The 18,931-nt window shown below is 36.7% G+C and overlaps 1 protein-coding gene across 10 annotated transcripts in view; it reads left to right on the top strand.

Annotated features, from left to right (window-relative positions):
• DMD (dystrophin) overlaps positions 1–18,931 on the top strand; it is a 1,179,964-nt gene that overhangs the window by 285,251 nt on the left and 875,782 nt on the right. For all 10 annotated transcript variants that reach the window (XM_032100878.1, XM_032100881.1, XM_032100882.1 and 7 more), the window contains one exon: positions 1,011–1,072. In XM_032100878.1, the coding sequence (XP_031956769.1) occupies positions 1,011–1,072 (62 nt within the window). Of the gene's footprint in view, positions 1–1,010; positions 1,073–18,931 lie in introns of those variants that run through there.

Here is an 18,931-nt window from a genome sequence, read left to right as displayed (position 1 = left end):
CTGAACATTTCAGAAGGGAATTTAATATCCCTTTTTATTTAAGAAGTGTAGAGAATTTTACTGCAAACCAAAAGGCTGCATTGAGTGAACTTTATTTTACTGTAAGCATTCTGCACCCTTTTTCACATATGCCCTTCAGTTCTAGTTGGGGTTGATTTTGTTTTGCCAAGAAAAGTCTGTCTTTTATATTTCAGGGATGATGCCTAATAGATCTTTTTGAGCAAATGCTTACAAAGTTCTAGTTTGAAATATTTTTTTTCTCTTTCAACCTATATAAAATACATCAGAATTGTACTTTTGTTTGTCCAGTTCCATTCAGCATCAAGACTACTTATAACTTAGATACAGGAATCAAGGCCTAAGATAAATCATCTCCCTCTATAAAGATTTCATGCTAAAGAATAGAAAAAGAATTTCATGTATGGCTGAACAAATATGTGTGTGGGGTTTTTTTTCTTTTTCCACTGGAGGAAAAATATGTAACAATTTGTGACAGGTAAATAGTTGCAAGTTAGAAAAGGCATAAGGTACATCAGGAGCTGCCAGTGGAGAACTATTATTGGGGTCCAGAAGATTTTACTTCCTCAAGGAATTTGAGGAGGTGGATATAATGTTATTTCAAGTACTTTTCTAGAAATGCTGTAGAAGAGTTTCCTGATGCCAAAACCATCTGATGACATGTTTGGGTATTTTTATACCTATATGAAATTAAAAATTAGAAGGGGATGTTTCAGATCCTACTTCAACATGTTCTCTTCCAGAAGAAAAGAAACCACAGGATAGGTCAGTTGAACTAGGGATATAGACCATGACTATGAAGGGGACCTGTAGACCGTCAAAATGTGTTGATGTAATTGTCAAAGACAGAATACATCCAAACAGATTTCCTGGCTGTGTTTGAAGTATTATTAAAAGCTTTAGAATAAACCAAGACTGAAACATTAATCAATAATATTGCATTATTTTGTTGAATAATTCTAATGAAGTGCTTTTTTTTTTTCCTCTGGCAGATGAACGGGAAGATGTTCAAAAGAAAACTTTCACAAAATGGATAAATGCACAGTTTGCTAAGGTAATTTATTTATTTATTGACCAAAATATCTTTTGTATATTTAAAAAAAACAACCCTAAAGAAACCTGATATTCCTACACTTAGTTTTGAGGCTTAGTTTTCAAGATAACAGTTGTAAGTCTCAGATATTGCTGAATGCAGTTGACTGATTTATTAGAAAAAAATGTTCAAGCTTTATTACTTTGATTTCAGCAGTGATTGAAATGTAAGAAGCCGTCCTTCTCTCAAAATGTTCTCTGTCTCACCCTACTTTGCCTGTTCTCAACTAGTGATGCATCTGTATTACTCTTTGGTGGATTCCTTTGTTATGCTTCTAATATATGAAGGAGTTTCCTCTATTAGACTTGTCTTTTCTTGTTTCTAATTGCAATTGCATCCTTAATAAAACTGGATGAATTGGAGAAGAGCAAGATCAGAGAGAAGAGGTGTGATCCAGTTAACAAATTGTGAAAGTCAATTATAACATGTTTTGAAATAGTTATTTTTGAGAATGGTAGATCATAAATGGAGTGGAAAAAAAAGACCAAATAACTAATTTATTTAAAGCATGCCCTTCTGGCAGTACATAAAGATTTTATTTTTAATACTCAGAAAAAGTTCTGCTTGAACTATTAATTTGCTGAAACTTTTTTCTTTAATTCCTGGAGGATAATTACTCAAGTGTATTTGCCAGTAATAAAACAAATCAATCCCACCATTTGTCATTTTACTAGGCAGTAGACAGTAATGAAATAGTAGCTGTGATGTATCTTCTGTTTAGTCTGGCTTTTGATTGTGTCCCATCTGATTTTACTCATTAAAAAAGGGGAGTAAGATAATCTGGATACAACCACCATAGTGTTGAAAAACATGCTCAGCAGTGGTTTAGTCCATCATGGAGTCCCACAGGGCTTTTCCATGGTCTAGAGCATTTTCTTATACTGATTCAAGTGATTTATACAGCACCCATTTATGCTCGGCATCTTTACAGCAGAGATGTCCAGCAATTCGGAGGACTGGATGAGGATGAAATACAGTCTTGAACAAATGATGAATTACAAGACAACTGTGAAATATTATGTTTAGGACAGCAGTAAAACATATGCATACAGAAGAGGGGGGATAGCTGGGCTGGCAATAATAAGCCCAGGGAAAGCTCTGGGAACTGTCTGGAATCACAAACAGAATGAATCCACAGCATGGTACTATTGCAGAAAAAAAAAAAAAAAAAGAAGGGCAACTTTTATATGGCTCTGATAATGGAAGTGCTTCATAGAAAGTGAAATATGTAATTATTTTCTTTTTCGTGGCAATAGTGAGATTTTAGCTTGAGTAATTTGTAATCTTGCTTTTCCATGTATGAATAAGTAGCCCCAGCAACAATCATTTGATACAGCCTAATTTAAAATGTATTACCAGTTAGGCCTTTTTATGGTCACAGAAATCGTTGTGGAAAATTAAGAGTAACTGTTTTGCATCTATATCTAAATAAAATGCAATGCTCCTAAAGCATTATTTTCTCAGAAATTATTGTTTTATGGAATAGCAAAGCTTGCAGTTACTGAGGAAACTCGGACCAAGTCTGCAGAAGAATAACAAGAATTATGAAGGGTTTAGGAAATACCTATCAACAGATGCTTTTAATGTTAGGTTTGAATTGTTAATCTGAATGATCTAAAGGCCTTTCCTCCAATTCCAGTTCTACTTTAATGGTGTTTTAGCTACTTTTTACTTGAGTTTTATAACAGTATTTTTAGTTGCATGTGAAAATGCATTTGTAGACATATATTTGTAAAAGTACTAGCCTCCCTCTCCTTCATTTGGGCTCTGAGAAAAACCTCCTAAACATTATTTAAGTTTTTATTTGCCTGAAGCATGACCTGGGTTTTTTTGGATGGGGTCTGATTTCAGCTATCAAAAAACTCTTGATCTTTAAATCTTGAAGAAATTACTTCTTTCTGGGGATTTTAGGACAGATATACAGGAGGTCTTGCTGTCCCAGGACAGTCTTTCTCCCTCTTCTAACAGCTCAGAGATGTGGTCTTCAAAACATGAAAGTGGATCTCCTTGTGAAACCTACAGTATGTCCCTCTTCTTCTCCTGATTTGTTTGAGGTGGTTCAAATCCATCTCTGTTTCTAGCTGTGGAATTGATTTCAGTTAACAGGCTACTCCTTGTTAGTGATTTCTCATCATTGTCAGCTTTGTAAAAGTGCTAAATGAATTACTTTGATTGTAGAATTGGTTTTTATTCAATCCTGTGTAGTTCTAGAGGTGCTGGTTTGAGCAGATTAGCCTACAGGGTTGGAATTAAGACAGAGAAATATATTACATCATTCATTTCTCTTATTTGTGAATAGTGAAATCTAGGTCACTAATTAGCTGTAAAATAGTTAGGATTAAATGAAATTATGTTAGATAATTCTCACCCATCCACCACCTTCTGTATATTAAAAAAACCCCATATTTATACAGTCAAAATAAAAGCTTAGTTCTAAATATTCTAAATCTTCATTTTTGTTGGGTGTATAATGCATTTCTCCCCAAAGAGTTGCATTACTTTCCTAAAAATTCAATGTTTAGAGCAGCTGTGTCTCAGTGTATTTATTCATAAACTAAGCTTTCAAAACACTGAGATTTGCAAGTTGTTTCACATGACCTGTGATGTAAATACAAATAATGCTTTTAAATAGGAGAGGTTGTAAAGAATTGAAAAATAATTTTCTAATTTATGTGTCACCAGCATAGCTTGAGGACCCACATGTAATTTTTACCTGTGGGGGAAGAGAGTTGTCCTTTCTCTGGCCATGCCCACAGTTACATTTCAGTTGGATCATGTGTACCTACTTTAGACTCCGATGTCTCCAGTTTAGCAGTGAACTGTGCTACCTCTTAGCTGTGGAGTCAAGTCCCTAACATGAAATCCATAACAAAGTTTCAGCCACACAATCTTGACAGTTTTCTGTCTGTGATGTGTAGAACCTAAAACCTCTGGAGTGCTACCAAGAAGTCTGTGAAGGGTATCTAGGAAAAGATAGCAGAAATATCAGGAATATTTCAGTTGCTATAGGTGAGGCTGTGTCTCACTTCAGACTTTTTTTGGTGAGTTGAGTAGGCGCTTTAAATGGAAAAAGTGGGGAAAATACATTTTGCAGGTCCCTCTTACAGATGCTCAAAAGCCCAGGTTTCTCTCTAATTCTTACTTTTTTTACTAGCCAGAAAATGGATTATGCAGAAGTCTGGGCCTTGAAAATTAAAGTATGTGACACATCTATAAGAAAATCATCAAAGTTCCAGTAGGAAAGGCCAAAAGTTGGCTTTAATGTTTGTGAGATAGAACAGTAAATTCAAAGTATAAGAGAAATGGGAGAAGGTAATCCAAGAGACCTCTCTTTTCCCCGTTGTAATCATAGACATAGGGTGTGACTTTCTTTAGTGATACCTTCTTGGTTTACCGTCTAAATGGTAAGCAATATGTTGAAACTTAAAGCAATTTTTAAAATGTGGAACATAATAATTTAACATCATTTAATTCAGAAAGAACTTTTCTTTGTCCTCGGATGAAGTTTATTTATAAAATAACGAAGTTCTGCAGGCTGTATGTAATGATATTAAAGGAAAGTATTATAACCTAGTTTTTAATAATAGAACTGTAATTAGAGCTCTCACAGAGATATGTCTAGTCCTGGGTATGACAGCTTTTGCTCAGATACCAACTTTTAAAAATTGGTATAACTGAAACCTGAACTGTGTGATTTGAGAGAATGCAAATCTGTCACAGTCCTGCAAGTTTATCAGCTCTCTGCTGCAACTTTGAAACAGACACAAAAATCACCTTAACAGTGCCTGTACCCCATTGTAAACGATTTTGTGTTGCCTCACTGGTTGAACATTTTGACTCATTCATTGAATAATAGGCTTCAAAACAGAAAGTGCTACTGAAGATGGAAATACTCTTTACTTGCATATAGGAAAGAGCTTGTATATGCTAATTAATTCTATAAGGAAAACATGAAAATTCCATCACAAAAAAAAAAAAAAAAAAAAAAAAAAGTAAAAAATCAAAAAGCAACACCCAGCCCTAAAAAGGAAAGGGTAAATTCCTATGACAAAAGAAATATGGACATTTTTTTTGTTCCCTCATTATAGAGAGAGTGTCTCAAATTACTGACAATTTTAATGTCAGCAGTAGAAGTACCTGTTACTACTACAGAGAAGGACACGTTCTAATAACTGGAAGTTTTGGCAGCTTGAATTTCAGGGTATACCCTTATGGCTAACTGGAGGTCAAAGCTTAACCTATAAGTGGGTTTCATGAAAGAATGTTAATTTGTGAAGGAGCTTTCAGTGTTTTAGTCTGTGATATCAAATAACAAATGTTCATAAGATCACTTGCAAACAATGCTTTAGTCTGTGATATCAAATAACAGATGTTCATAAGATCACTTGCAAATTCAGAGGTTTATGTATATTGCCCACATTTCTGCAAAAAAAGAAAAAAAGATAATTCCACCACATAGTCAAAGACACTATAGATGACAGTAGACTTTTTCATGTAAACACTGTAATTATTAATCTCCAACTGCATAGGAACAAGTGTCAGAATATAAAAGATGTTAAATTTGGGGAGGAAAAAAAGTGGGTAATTTTTTATGGTTTCTTTACCTCATGCTTGGATTTTCTTCCCTTTTGTTTTGATGAATCAGAATATGAAAATAGATTAAAGGATACCAAATATTACATTACTTAGCTTTTACCAAGATCATTTGGTAGTTCTCCTTTAAGTGGAGAATTTAAGCTGTGAAAAATGGCACCTTTTTATGGGCAGATGGAAATATTAGGAGGTAGTTATATGTGTGGTGACTGTGGAATTAGATTCCATTCTTGTGTGATCATGTGAAGAAACACTGTCATGATGCAACCTGTGCCAAAGAAAGTAAGGTTGACAGCTTCATTTAGAATATGTGTGGCTAGTAGAACAGCAGTCAGCAAAATTAAATACACCTTTACTAATTAAATTGTTTTGAAAAGTACCTAAATTGTTCAGTGGAGTGGTCTATGCAGGGATAAAGGGAACACACAAGAGAGCATTGCTTACAACTTTAGTCAAACTACACAGCAGTTAAAATCATTTAATTATTCAGGGTTTGTGTATGACATATTATGGGATGTGTGGTGATGATCTCAGTTCTTTTCACCTTCTTGAGACCATGGGCAACCTGAAATTATTCAAGACTCTTTAGTGGTCTCTTGTGATTGTAGGTTAAGTGCCTTCTGCATATCAGACAACAGGAATGGCTGACACACATGAACTGTTTACTGGTCTTTTGAGGAAGCGTGTCAGATAGTTGAGGTCCAGAGAGAGAGCACTGCAATAAGTCTGGCATTCAATAGAGAAATTTGCAGTGCTGCATTTGCTGACACACTCGCTCAGTTTTCCATGCTATCACTCACAATGACTTCAAATTAAAATAATTTTTAAAAGCGACTCATGAAAAGGTGATTTCAGTGTGAAGACTCTGGGATGGGAGTAACTGGGTGAAATTCTGTGGAGAAGACAAAAATAGTCTCATTTGGCAACACTGTTTAAGATTCTGCTTCTATGGAAATGTGTTTACCCCTGTGAATAATCTGTGTCTTTAGCCATATTTCTGGACAACAGTTAATAACCAAGAAGAGGAGCTGAAGGGAGGGATGGAGGCTGGCAACAAATCAGAAAAACACAGATTAAAATGTTCAATATTAGCTCTCTCCAGACTGCTTTCCTGACAGCTAACCTAAATGTCAAATGAAGACAGCTGCTTAGATGAGTGGGTGACTGGTAGGAAAATTAGAATTAAATCCTATACTTTGAGGTTCTGATCAGTGTGCTCAAGCTTCACTGATGTCTGCTGGTATGTTGTTTTTTCTAAAATCAGAGCAGTAGTTGCCTATGCCTTTCTATGAGACCAGAAAGGATCCCTAGTTGTTTCAGGTAATAAAAACTATCAGTAGGGTGTGCTGGTGTTGTAGGATTTCTGTTTCAGAATTCAGTTCCAGAGAGTACATCAGCACTGGCTTTGCAGGACAGAACTTAAATATTGCTGTAGACAAGTTCAGAGAAGTTCATTTGGATAGCTGTGATGCTTTAGCCACTTACAGAGAATTTAGTGCCTGCACAAAAGCCTGCTGGAGAAACACAATAAATAAAAGTTTGCTGAGCTCCATGTTGCTACTAGATCATTAGAGTTCTGCTGAATTTCACCAGAAAGAAATCCGTGCTCTGTTCATCTAAGGAGCACCTAATTTGGAGATAAATATAAAGGAGGATCACATATCACATATAAGAAGATTAATTCCAGGGCAAAGAAAAAGATGGACTGTTAGTAAAATTTTGAAATTGTGTCTGTGCTAAAACTCCTATGAGTTCTTTAAAGTTCACGTGTTAAAAGTGAGTATGGTAGATGATAGCTGAGTTCATTGATTAGACATGGATAATACCTTGTGAGCAGCCTCAGAATTTATTTTTTCTTCTGAAAGAAAACTCTCAGAAAACCTGATAGATTTAAAATGGTATAATTTGTGATAAATCTGTAAAAAAAATATTTGTAGGTGTTATTTGTTGTTGGTTAGATACCATGATTGATATTTGTCCATCCTAGATACCTAAGCGTTCTGTTTGATTGCCAGCCTAAGTACTACAGTAAAAGTGAGAAAGAACAGCTTCCTAATGTGGGAGCCAAATGACTTTTTTCTGCTACAGTGTGGCAAATAACCAGAACTCTCATTGAAGATTAATAGTTCTTAACTTTGAGTTGCAGCTCTGTGTGATCAACACTACCCTTGGGACACATCCTGTTTTAAAATACTAGGCTTTCTTGTGCCAGTAACCTTTCTATAATACATCTTGCAAGAACACATCAAAGGCCCATCATGTCCATTCTGTATCATTAAATTAAAAGCTTTTGAAGCCAAATGATGTTTAAACCTGGTGTAGAAAACACATTTGCATTGCTAAGGCTTAAGAGATTTTTATTTTTTGGATATCTCCAGAATACATAAGGAAGTATCAGGCAATACACATGCTCAGAATTATTTGCATTGAGATATATATATATATAAATATATATAAAATAAGCTATTATTGCTCTATATTCTGTGTTTTTCTTATGATGCAGTAAAATGGGATTCTAGCTGTGTGAATATTTATTATGTTTCAATTAAATTTCCTTTGGAATGAAAAATAACTTAAAAGGTATTTTCACTGTAATTTTTAAGGTAATATCAGTGGCAATATTGCTACTTATTTTACTTAGAATTTCATTTTGGAACCTGTACTATCTATTAATATATATTTTATAGAGTTTTTTTTTGTATGGCCAAGAAAGTTATCATGAACAGAACGTTACTAAGAACTGAAACAGGCACAGTTTAAAGACACAAATATCCTCATGCATTGAATTTTGCATAGCATCAACACTATATGTGAGCTTTGAGTTTTAGTAACTTGATGACTTTTTATATTTTGTTTACAAAGCAATTTTTCAGCTTACTCTTGAAGTATCTCCCTATATAATCCAGTTATTATTTATAAGTATTTAATTTTGCCCAGTGTAGAGGCCTGAGTGCTGGAGATAGAGATTTTATGCCGTCACTACTGTAAGAACAAGGAACACCAGAAGCTGTGTGGTGTCACAATGCAGCATGTCAAAACCAAAGTCGTGTTTAAGAGGGAGGGCTTCTCTATTTTTCCCGTTCTTGGTAACATCAGAAGCCTGAGCCTCATGACCCACTGTGGCTATCACACAGCTGGAGATGCTTTGCAAATTGTCAGTACAGAAAAGAACCCTTTCACTGAAAACCTAGAAAGGAGAAAAATTGTTTTTGGTTCTGCTTCAAAGTCACAAAGGGACGTGTTCAACATTAACAAAAAGCTAATCGAACTGTCTCTATATTGGTTGTGATTACATTTTAGGGGTTTTTTAAAATTAATGTTCAGACAGTGAAGATTTTTTTTTTATTGTTTTCATGAAGAGAAGGGATTTTCTAATATTTCTCCTCCAAAACATTCTCCCATTACTAGGAGACTTTACAACTTTGCCTGTTGTGGGCTTTTTTTTCCCCAAAAAATGTCTAAATGATTTCAGTTTAACAACACAGCTCTTGGAGAGCAGATTAATTTTCACTTTGATGATAAGTGAAACTTCTCTCTCCACCTCATTATCTGCAAATCTTTTGGTGGAACTGAGGCTGCTGGCTGTGTGTCTCAAAAGACCTTTTGCTTCTGAGTGAGGCTGGCTTCTGTCTGCTCCCATGACTGTACAAGCGCTGACATGTTTCCTCTGCTTTGCCTTGGTGGACATAAATTCAAAACAAGCTACAGTTCAGGAGCAGCTTTTCCACGGGGAAAATGGGCTCTTTCTCCACCAGAACTACACCCATCTCCAAGCCTGATCCCATTCCCTAGCTAAGGTGGCAGTGGTGCCACAGACATCCTGCCTGTGAGTGCAGCAACCCTTGGAGGAAATCCCCATTAGTCAGAGAGAATTAGGGCTCTCACTACTGCAGTAGGGCCACTGAAGTCTGTGAAGATATTCTCAATATCTTTTGTTTCCATGTGCAAACGTTATGTTACTTCTCCAAATCAAATTTGAGGGGTTAAAATGTTTTTCACAAAAATGGCTCCTAACACATGTGCAAGCATATGATGTGAAACAATGAGCATGACAAAACGCTTTCACCATTAGAAATGTCTGAGTGAGCACAACTACATTTTAAACGTATCTAAGATGATGCAGTATCACAGGCTGTTAATCTGAAATTTCTGAGTGAATTAGTAAAATTAGGGAAACTAAAATACATGCGTTTTTATTATGTTAAAATTATTTGTCTTTGCATTCTTCATTTTGTAGACTCTTGTAGAATAACAAGAGCTTCTCTGAGATGTATTAGACATGCCAAGTAAGCGAAGTAATCACTACTGCTGGCAATAGAGGGCAGTGGACTGTCATTTGTAATATGTTTTACTAGGGGAAAAAATAATCAAGTTACGTTTATTGAGATCTTTCACCTTTTTTTCCTCACACTTGGCCTTTCACCTCCTAGATTTCTATTCAAATTCTTATCCTTTCTGTTGCAGTGTAAGTAAAATGGATTAATCTAAATAAAATTGTTCACTTGAAGTTATTATTGTATATGTATCTTGAGAGGGGAATAGGAGCAAGCTAAATATAGCACTACAATATTGGTCTCAGTGGTGCATATGTCTAGCTTGTGAATTTGTAAACATTTACAAATTTGCATGATTTTTGCTGGCAGTAGACATCATCATTTCCGTGCTCAGAATTCATTACTATTACATCTAATCATCTTCAGAATCTCCAAAGCACAACTCTTCATGCAGAAAAATAAGACTTTAGTGGATTTACATTATGCTTCAGAAGTTCAAAAATAAAACCAGTAGAAAAAAACAATTTTTGAGCTATTGTCTCCATTTATCTGAATGCTCTCTTATGGAAACCTACTGAAGCTCGAGCAAATCATATTGACCATTCTCCCTATCTACAAAAGAGTCATCACATGTCTCAGATTCAGTGCTGAGAGTAAAAGAGCAGGTGCAAGCATGTACATTTAGGACTGGTGGATCTCTCTCTCGATCTTCGTACATCACTGAAACAGGTCCATCATCTCTGCTTGTGTCAGTGTCATGCCCTGTTAGTCAGTGAGGCTGAAAGCAAGGGAGAAACTTGTCACCAGCCCAGCTCCTCACCTGCACGCCTTGGCTAGGACCTCCGATGGGCTCCTGCCCTCCCCTGCTGCTCTGTACCATCCCTAAACCTCCCTCTGCCGGAGGTAGTGGGGACACTTTGTGCCTCTCACACATATATCCTTTTTTATAGTCTGCCTTTGACATCAGGAGGATTGGCAATTCCTCCCATGTGTTTAAATGCTCAAAATATTTTTTTTTAAAACGTATGCCTTAGAGGTAACAAAACCCCTAGACAACCCAAAGCAAAGACAGTCCTTCAAACCACAAAGTATTTAGTTTTGGGCAGACCACATCAGTGTTAAAACTGCACTTTTGGATGTTGATATATCAGTGTTGGTGATGATGAGGTGACCCACCCCAGTCCTGTAAGCACTTGTGTTTTTTGTGTATCACGTTTTTTGTTACGCTTTGAGGTATCAGTGTTGTGTACAGGGTCTGCTGATGGATGTGATATTCCAACTGGATCAAATGCAACTCCTATTGATGTTAATTTCTTTAAACCATTTTGCCTGTATTTTAGGTCCTACTTGCCAGGAAGAAGTAACGTTATGAAAGATGGTCTTACTAAGAAACAATGGTCTTATTTTTAAATGGTTGCAAATAACTGTATTTGCACAGGACCTTTCATACCTGCCTTTGTCAAAGGAAGTGGCTCCATCAGATTTTGGGGGTGTTTCTGGATCAACATTTTAAGAATAAGTGTGATTTTTATGGCTGCTTTCCTTTTTTTATGTTTGGGAGTTCTGAAGGGAAAAAACTCACCCTGCACATGATAGCTGCAGTTATTTTTCAACAGCAGTGGCAAAGTTGACATGGACATCCTATTAGGTTCTTGCTTAGAGAATTATTAAAGTAGCTATATTATTATTAAAGTTATGAAAAAAAAATCTTGTTTTTTCTGCGCTGGTACAGCTTTTTTTTCTGTGTTTTTGTATCCCAGTCTTATTAAATATTGATGCTCATATCACTGACTTTGCTAATACTTCCACTTTTTTCAATGATCTACATGACAGGTGTTATTGCACAGAACAGCCATTTTTCTCTTCTATCTGCTTTTCATAGTGTGTTTGATTGATATGCCAGTTTAAGTCCATCACATTTAATTCCTGGCAATACTAGTGTGAGAACATAGATTGCTGACTTAAAAATAGGATGCTTTTAGAGTGCCCAAGTTTCTGTCGAAACTAAGATTTCATGGGAAAAGGATGAAACAAGTAATTTCTTCTGTTCAGTCTGGCACAGTTTTAAATATATATATAAGTTTACCCTATATCCTAAACTATTAGTAACAATAAGATCCTTTACAGTAAAAAAAAGTCCCAACAAACTCTGACATAACTCCCTGAGAACAGTAATAATAATTTGTGATGAATTGTAATTCCACTTGGAATTCTGCTGAAAGCTATAAGTATTGGCCAAGACACAGGTGAGCACAGTTCTAAAAAACATATTAAATGAGACTGTTTTCTATTTTTAAATTTTTAATTTTTTTTGACCTAGTCTTTGGCCACAGGATGAAACAATCTGTGATGCTCTGTCTGTGCATGAAACAAGCTGTGTATGTTCTGTATATTCTATCTTATAACAGAGTTACTGAGTGCTGGATTGGAAAAAGAATATTATGCCAATTTTTGAATGTGGGGGGTTTTTTTGTTTTCTTTTTGGGGTTTCTGTTTTGGTTTGGTTTTGTTTGTTTGTCTTTTCTCTGTAGTAAATAATCATATATATATTGGCATTTTAAGTCAAGAACCAATTTTCTTTGGGAAAAAAAAGTAATATAAAAGGCCCATTTGGCATTTGGTACAAAGAAGTCAGGCATGAGACACATAATGCAATCAGGTATAAGCAACATAGTTTATCACACAAGTAGAAACAGGGTTCCATTACAGGGTTGCATTCAATTACTGCATGAAACATTAAAAAATCCCTACTTAAAAGGAGGGAAGGTTGTCTTGCCACCTTGATAGCAATGACTCTAAAGTACTAAAGAAGTTCAGACAAAATGCACTGAAAAATCTCAGTCACCTTGTTGCAGCGAGGGGTCCCGGGAGCAGGGGAATCCAGCCAGAGTCATAATACGAACACCGATCCGATTGGAGCATCGTACTCCTGTTTTATTGTTCGGTTACACCAAGTTATACTTTTTTCCAAAGTTCATGCCCCATTCCCACGAGAAAGCCTCTAAGCAGCGGGGGAGCTGACCAGTGTATACCTTTTCCCAAGGCTGTTCAAGGCTGCCAGCTAGCAGGTGCCTAGCAAGCCTGTTTTCAGCCTGAGGCCCCGTCAGGGGTACTTCTGCAACAGCCCTGGGATGCCCAAGCTTTCCTGGGGTATCCTATATTCCACAAGGAATCCCTCTACATCACCTTCTCACAGAATTTTTAAATGCCATGTTTGCATAAGACATGAAAACTAAAGGCAGCCATTCTTAAGGCAACTGGTCAGAATGCACAGGGAGAGGAAAAACAAGTCTTGACTCTGTTATGGGCAATACACTTGTAGGGCTTGTAGACAGTATGGTTTTCTATAATTCTGACAAATATGCGCTCAAAAGTGGTGTCCTCATAGCACAAATCAAGACAAATTGAATCTAAATGATCATATTTAAGGTCAGAAACAGGAGCTATGCTGAAAAGAAGATGAGGAAGGAACTCAAAAGAAGAAGTGAATGCACTTATCAAGGTGTTTCACAATCTCCATACATAAGGTTATCAGATATGCGCTTTACCATCTCATCTCATGCTTTTGGATACTGAATCAGCATCCAAGCAGTTCCTTCTTGTATTTTTGTCTATGGGAAAGACACAGTATATGTTTCTCTTGACATTTTGTGATCTTTTAATTTCTACTTAGATAAGCAAGGAATTGAGTTGGTCTATGCAGTCTCTACTGCTTATTTAGTTATTCACTCAGGATAAGTTAGTGTTTGTATTCTCACCTGACTCTTTCTATAAGAAATCATAGAATCATTAAGGCTGGAAAAGCCCAACTTTTGACGTCAACTAAACCACAGTACTAAGTGCCACATCCAGTCATTTCCTGAACTCTTCCAGGGATGGTGACTCCACCACCTCCCTGGGCAGCTTGTTACAATGCTTGACAACCCTTTCAGTGAAAAAACCTGTAGAGAGCAATAAGGTCTTCTCTAAGCCTCCTTTTCTCCAGACTAAACAACTCTAGCTCCCTCAGACCCTTCCTCAGCTTTGTTGGCCTTCTCGGGGCTCGCTCCAGCACCTCAATGTCTTCTCTTGAGTGGCTCAGAACTGGACGTGGGACTTGAGATGTGGCCTCACCAGTGTCGAGTACAGAGGGACCATCACTGCCCTGGTCCTGCTGGCCACATTATTTTTGAAACAGAAAATGTCAGATATTATTTTAGTATACTATATTAAGAGAGTATACTATATTATATCCTATAGTATACCATATGTGTATTTACTACAGTATACTGTATATTAAAAGAGTAAAGTTTAAGTGATGCATCTCCTAGCAGCAGTTACAACTAAAGAATACGTTCATGAGTGAGAATTATATAAAAATATGGAAAACAGGAAAAACTGTCTCTAGAAAGCTACAATTAAAGCAATCAGTGGGGCATTTTCCACAGGTCACAAGCAGGAAATATGGCAGGGATCTCGATGATAGCTGGCGGCTAGATGATCAGGTTGTAAAGGGCGTGTGTTGCAGGGCAATGAAACACTGCACCTTTAACTGCTTTGCAGAGAAGCTGGTGGATTAATTGGAAACAGCTAACAAAATCCATCTGCAGTTATGCTGTCCTTTATCACACTGAACAATATTCCAGTTTTTGTTATATATCTTACTACTAATGTCTTAATCACACAAAACATCCATCTTGCCTAACATGATGACAGCCTTCCTAGTCATGGAAACACAAATCACACTGGCACTTTTTTTGTGTGCTGATCCGTTACCACAGACCCACAGCATGTTCACCCTTCAGGGACAGTGAGCAGTCAGGGGTTCAGGGTCTCCTATAGGGCCCAACAGGATGGGATGAGGGTTCTGGTGTGGGTGGTGTTGGAGTGTTGGTGATCCCAAGGTGCACTCTTACCAAGCCAGACTGGGCTCTACATATGCAGCTTTTCACTTTGGAGGCTATGGCCACCCACAGTCTCCTCTCCCGATGATCTGCCACATCTAGTCCTTATTGTGATGATCTCTGATCTAGGGATGCCATGGATCTCTCAAGCAAATATTTCCTCTTTCATCTTGCCATGATCTTATCAAGTTGTCATTGGTTTTCACCAGACAGTGTGTTTCTGAAATAAACAAATCACATCAAAGGCCAACAGCAGTTTTTGTTTTGCCCCTTGCCATCAAGCTCTGGTTTGCATAATTGTCTGGGGCAAAGTGGAGGTAGAATGGGAAGGCTGTGCATGCTCTCCACAGGAGCACTCTTGGAAATTTAGGCAATGGCTTTGTAGCTAAACAGTTTTTTTTCTGCCTTGCATTTACACAGTGTGATTCTGAGGATCTCTCTTAATTTCTGTGGCACTAGAAGTCCCCTCTTGTAATAGAAATAATATTACAGTCAGCGATGGTTCCAAAGACACTTAAATATGAAACTGTAAGCCATCAATTGTTTTGTAATCTGTGAATTCAACCTTATATCCAGAGGAGGATGCTAATATTAGTGATATTTTAAACTACTTTGTCTGTCAGAAATGGTTCAAATTACTGGACATGTGGATCCATCTGATATAATGGAAACAAGCCAATATACTTTTAAAAGAAGCCATACCTCATAATTGCATTGCTTCTTCAAAAGAATCAGTATGAATACATAAGTATGACTGAAACACAAAAAAAAGTGTGTATCTGTAAATATTTTTTTTTCTTTAAAAAAAATGAAATTAAAAAGATCTTATGTTTCAGAAAGCTGCTCTAAGACAAGAAACAAAAGGACAGAAATGAGGTCATCTTACACAACAAAGGGAAAGACAAGAAACAAAAGGACAGAAATGAGGTCATCTTACACAACAGAGGGAAGCTGGCAGTGGGTGTGAATGTAAATTTCTGTTGAGCAGATGATTATCTGGTAAAGGGATGTGGCAAAACCACTGATGTTTCAGAATCATGCAGGTCAGATAGAAACAACCAAAAGCTTGAAGAGGGATTTCATTATGTTGAATGGCAAGGTGATTAAATGAGAGATGATATTTAGTATTTGTTTGCATAAAGAAAAAGCACTTTAATAGATAAAGCTTATATTACTGCTTCCTTTGTGCATATTGTATGCCCTGAATGAGACTTCACCACACAGAGCTGTTTACAGTGAGTCACATATACTTCTCCATGAAGTTTAAAAAATGTTTGCCTCATTTCTGATTCAGATCACATCAGCAAGAAATCTAAGTCCATCCTGAATTTTCTGAACATGAAGGAACAGAACCTTTCTTGCTAAATTTCTAACCATAATTTCATAGAAATTAGGGCATTATTCAGAAGCACTATGTGATTTTACACTTGTGCTATCCTTATACTCTTTCCTTAAGGAGCACAGGCCACTATCAGAGTTGGATGAACCTAGAAGAGCCCTTAGTTTGCCCAGAATAGCAATTCTTATTTTACTCTCTTATAATAATTTCATGCTAATTATGCATTAGAATTTTCAAGATTTTTTTTTTTTTTCCAGGAAATGACAATCACTTCCCATAGTGAGATATTAATGACACCACATTTAGCATAACATAAAAATGGCCCTCACAGGCACAGAAATAGTAATCCAAAAGCTGGAGGCTATGTTGAGGACTCCATCTGTGACAGAGGAATGAACACACCCACCCAACACACTTTTGGGCTGAGGGAATTCATTGTGTTGGGAGGGAGAAGTGAACGCAGAGCCTGGAGGACAGATACATTTGTCTCTACAAAATGTCCAACTACCAAGTTGCTGGCCCAGGAACTGGTCTGTGGTGATTTATCTCCTTCAACTGGCCCAGCCCCAAAGCCATTTGCACACCACCTTGTCGCTGGCAATCTCCCTACTCTTTTATATCCAACTCAAATATATATGAAACCCATTGTCTCCTTCAGAGAAATGGAAGATGGAGACCTTTTGTGTAAACTTGGACTAAATATACCCAAATGCTTGCTCAAAATCAGCGAGGGGGAAAAAAAAAAAGAGGAAAAACAAAGAAAGAAAAAAAGGAGGTTGTAGGGAGGGAAGGTAAACTATCAAAGCAGAAATTACTTTCTGCATGAAAATGCACCAAACTGTTCTCCCTGAGAATCTGGGATGGTGAAGTTGTCTTTTTGAAATTAATTTTCTCATTTGCACTTAAAAATCCTATGTTGAATGTAATTTAAAGGAAAAAAATAAGGTTGATTATGAGATACTGTGACTGTTACATTTTGTTTGTTGTATATTTTTTGTCGTTATACCTGAGGAAATAATGGAAATACACTTGAAAGCCTCCACATTTCAGAGCCCTAAGCTATATTCAGTGACCTTCTACACCACACAAAGGGATTCAGTTAGTTTTCCCCATTAGCCAAAGAGAAGAAACTAGTGTTAAACAAGCTTTATTTTTAACATTATGTTTTCCTAGTTGATTGAAGATGTGTTCAGTTTGTGGATTGACAAGAAAAGTATGCGTAGAAGGTCAAACAGGTTACAAACATATTTTAAATCTTATATTTCCCAGTTCTATAAGACTATGAGCAAAATTACTTAATAGAAAAAAATGCATTCTCTTTATGTCATTGCTTTATCTCTAAAGAAAAAACATTCAATAGCTCTCTACCCCCTTTCACTTAGCTGCAATATCCTCTTCAAATTATCTAGATCACTTAGGCCCACTCACCATTTTGCTATTTTTAGCTTGCTAGTTGTCTTCTACTTCTTAGAATTAATCCTGTTTGCAGCTAAATTTCCTGACACTTCTTTTTTTCTCTCTGTAGACTATGCGTATTTGAGGTGTACAACCATAAAGTAACGTAGGTCAGTGAAAAGTCCATATTTGCAGCAATATGTAATTTTTCGTGAGTGTTTTTTTGTTGTTTTTTTTTTTTTGGCGGGGGGGGAGGGTTTGTTTGATTTCTGGAAGAGCAATATGAGAGGACAGCATCTGATAAGGAGAAGTAACCCTGTCCTGGTGTGAAATACAGGTACACAGGTCTCCCCTGGTGTATAGTAAAAAAAGATGAACCGGTCTGTATGTATTTTCCTTTCTAACAACATCTGCTTCCTACATGAGTGTCAAAGACAGCTCTGCCATCTCCAAGTGTGGACTTTGACAAATTGATTAGTGGGGCACAATTAAGAAACCTCTGAGCTTGCGTTGATCATGGTAGAGATGGAAATCAAAGCTGTGTAGCTACTTCATGTGCAAGCGAGTCATGAGGCACTGCATGGCTCAACAGAAGTGTGCCCACAGTTACTCTCTGGAAGGTGGCATTGGCTGGTTGTAATGTGGATTATAGTTGCTCAGCCAGAGCCAAGCACAACAGGCACCCACCTCTGGTTATGATTATTGGATATGGCTTTCTTGCCAGCATGGAGCACATGCACAGAGCCCAGCCCTGGGTGTGTGACATTGCCTAGGTAGGGCAGAAGTGGGCAAGCTGGTCTTCCTCAGATTTCTATATAGATGAACAGAGGAGTTAGATAAATGTAATATTTTAGAGGGAATTGGTTATTCTGAAAGCTTATGATAACTATGGTAATATAAGGAAATTAAAGTAGGAATCTTCTCATCTGCTACTAACTGCCAGTGAAGAATGCATTATTGTGTAATTATCTAAATGTTTGTATTGCTAATGAACACACTGGTGGCAGAATATGATCTTGTGCAACCATGAATTTGCCTTTAATTGTAAACAGAAGGAATGTATAAGCAATGTAATTTAACATTATTTTCTCTATACTAATGTTCCGTAAATGTTAATAATTTCATTGGTATCACATGCTTCATCTAAATGAAAAACTGTCATTCGTTGTTACATCTCTTATCTACAAATGATAGTGGGAAAATTTGTGAAAGTAATTACAATTTTAACAATACGCACATAGGCAGTTTTATGCCATTTTAAAAGCTATACCATAATCTCCAATCACACTTAGAAAAAGCCAGAAGAGAAAGGATGTATTACATATTTACTTTGCTC

This window comes from Corvus moneduloides, chromosome 2 (genome assembly GCF_009650955.1).
Source record: "Corvus moneduloides isolate bCorMon1 chromosome 2, bCorMon1.pri, whole genome shotgun sequence".
NCBI classification, from domain to species: domain Eukaryota; kingdom Metazoa; phylum Chordata; class Aves; order Passeriformes; family Corvidae; genus Corvus; species Corvus moneduloides.
Note: the sequence above shows the minus strand (reverse complement) of the source record. Positions and strands in the feature narration are given on the sequence as shown.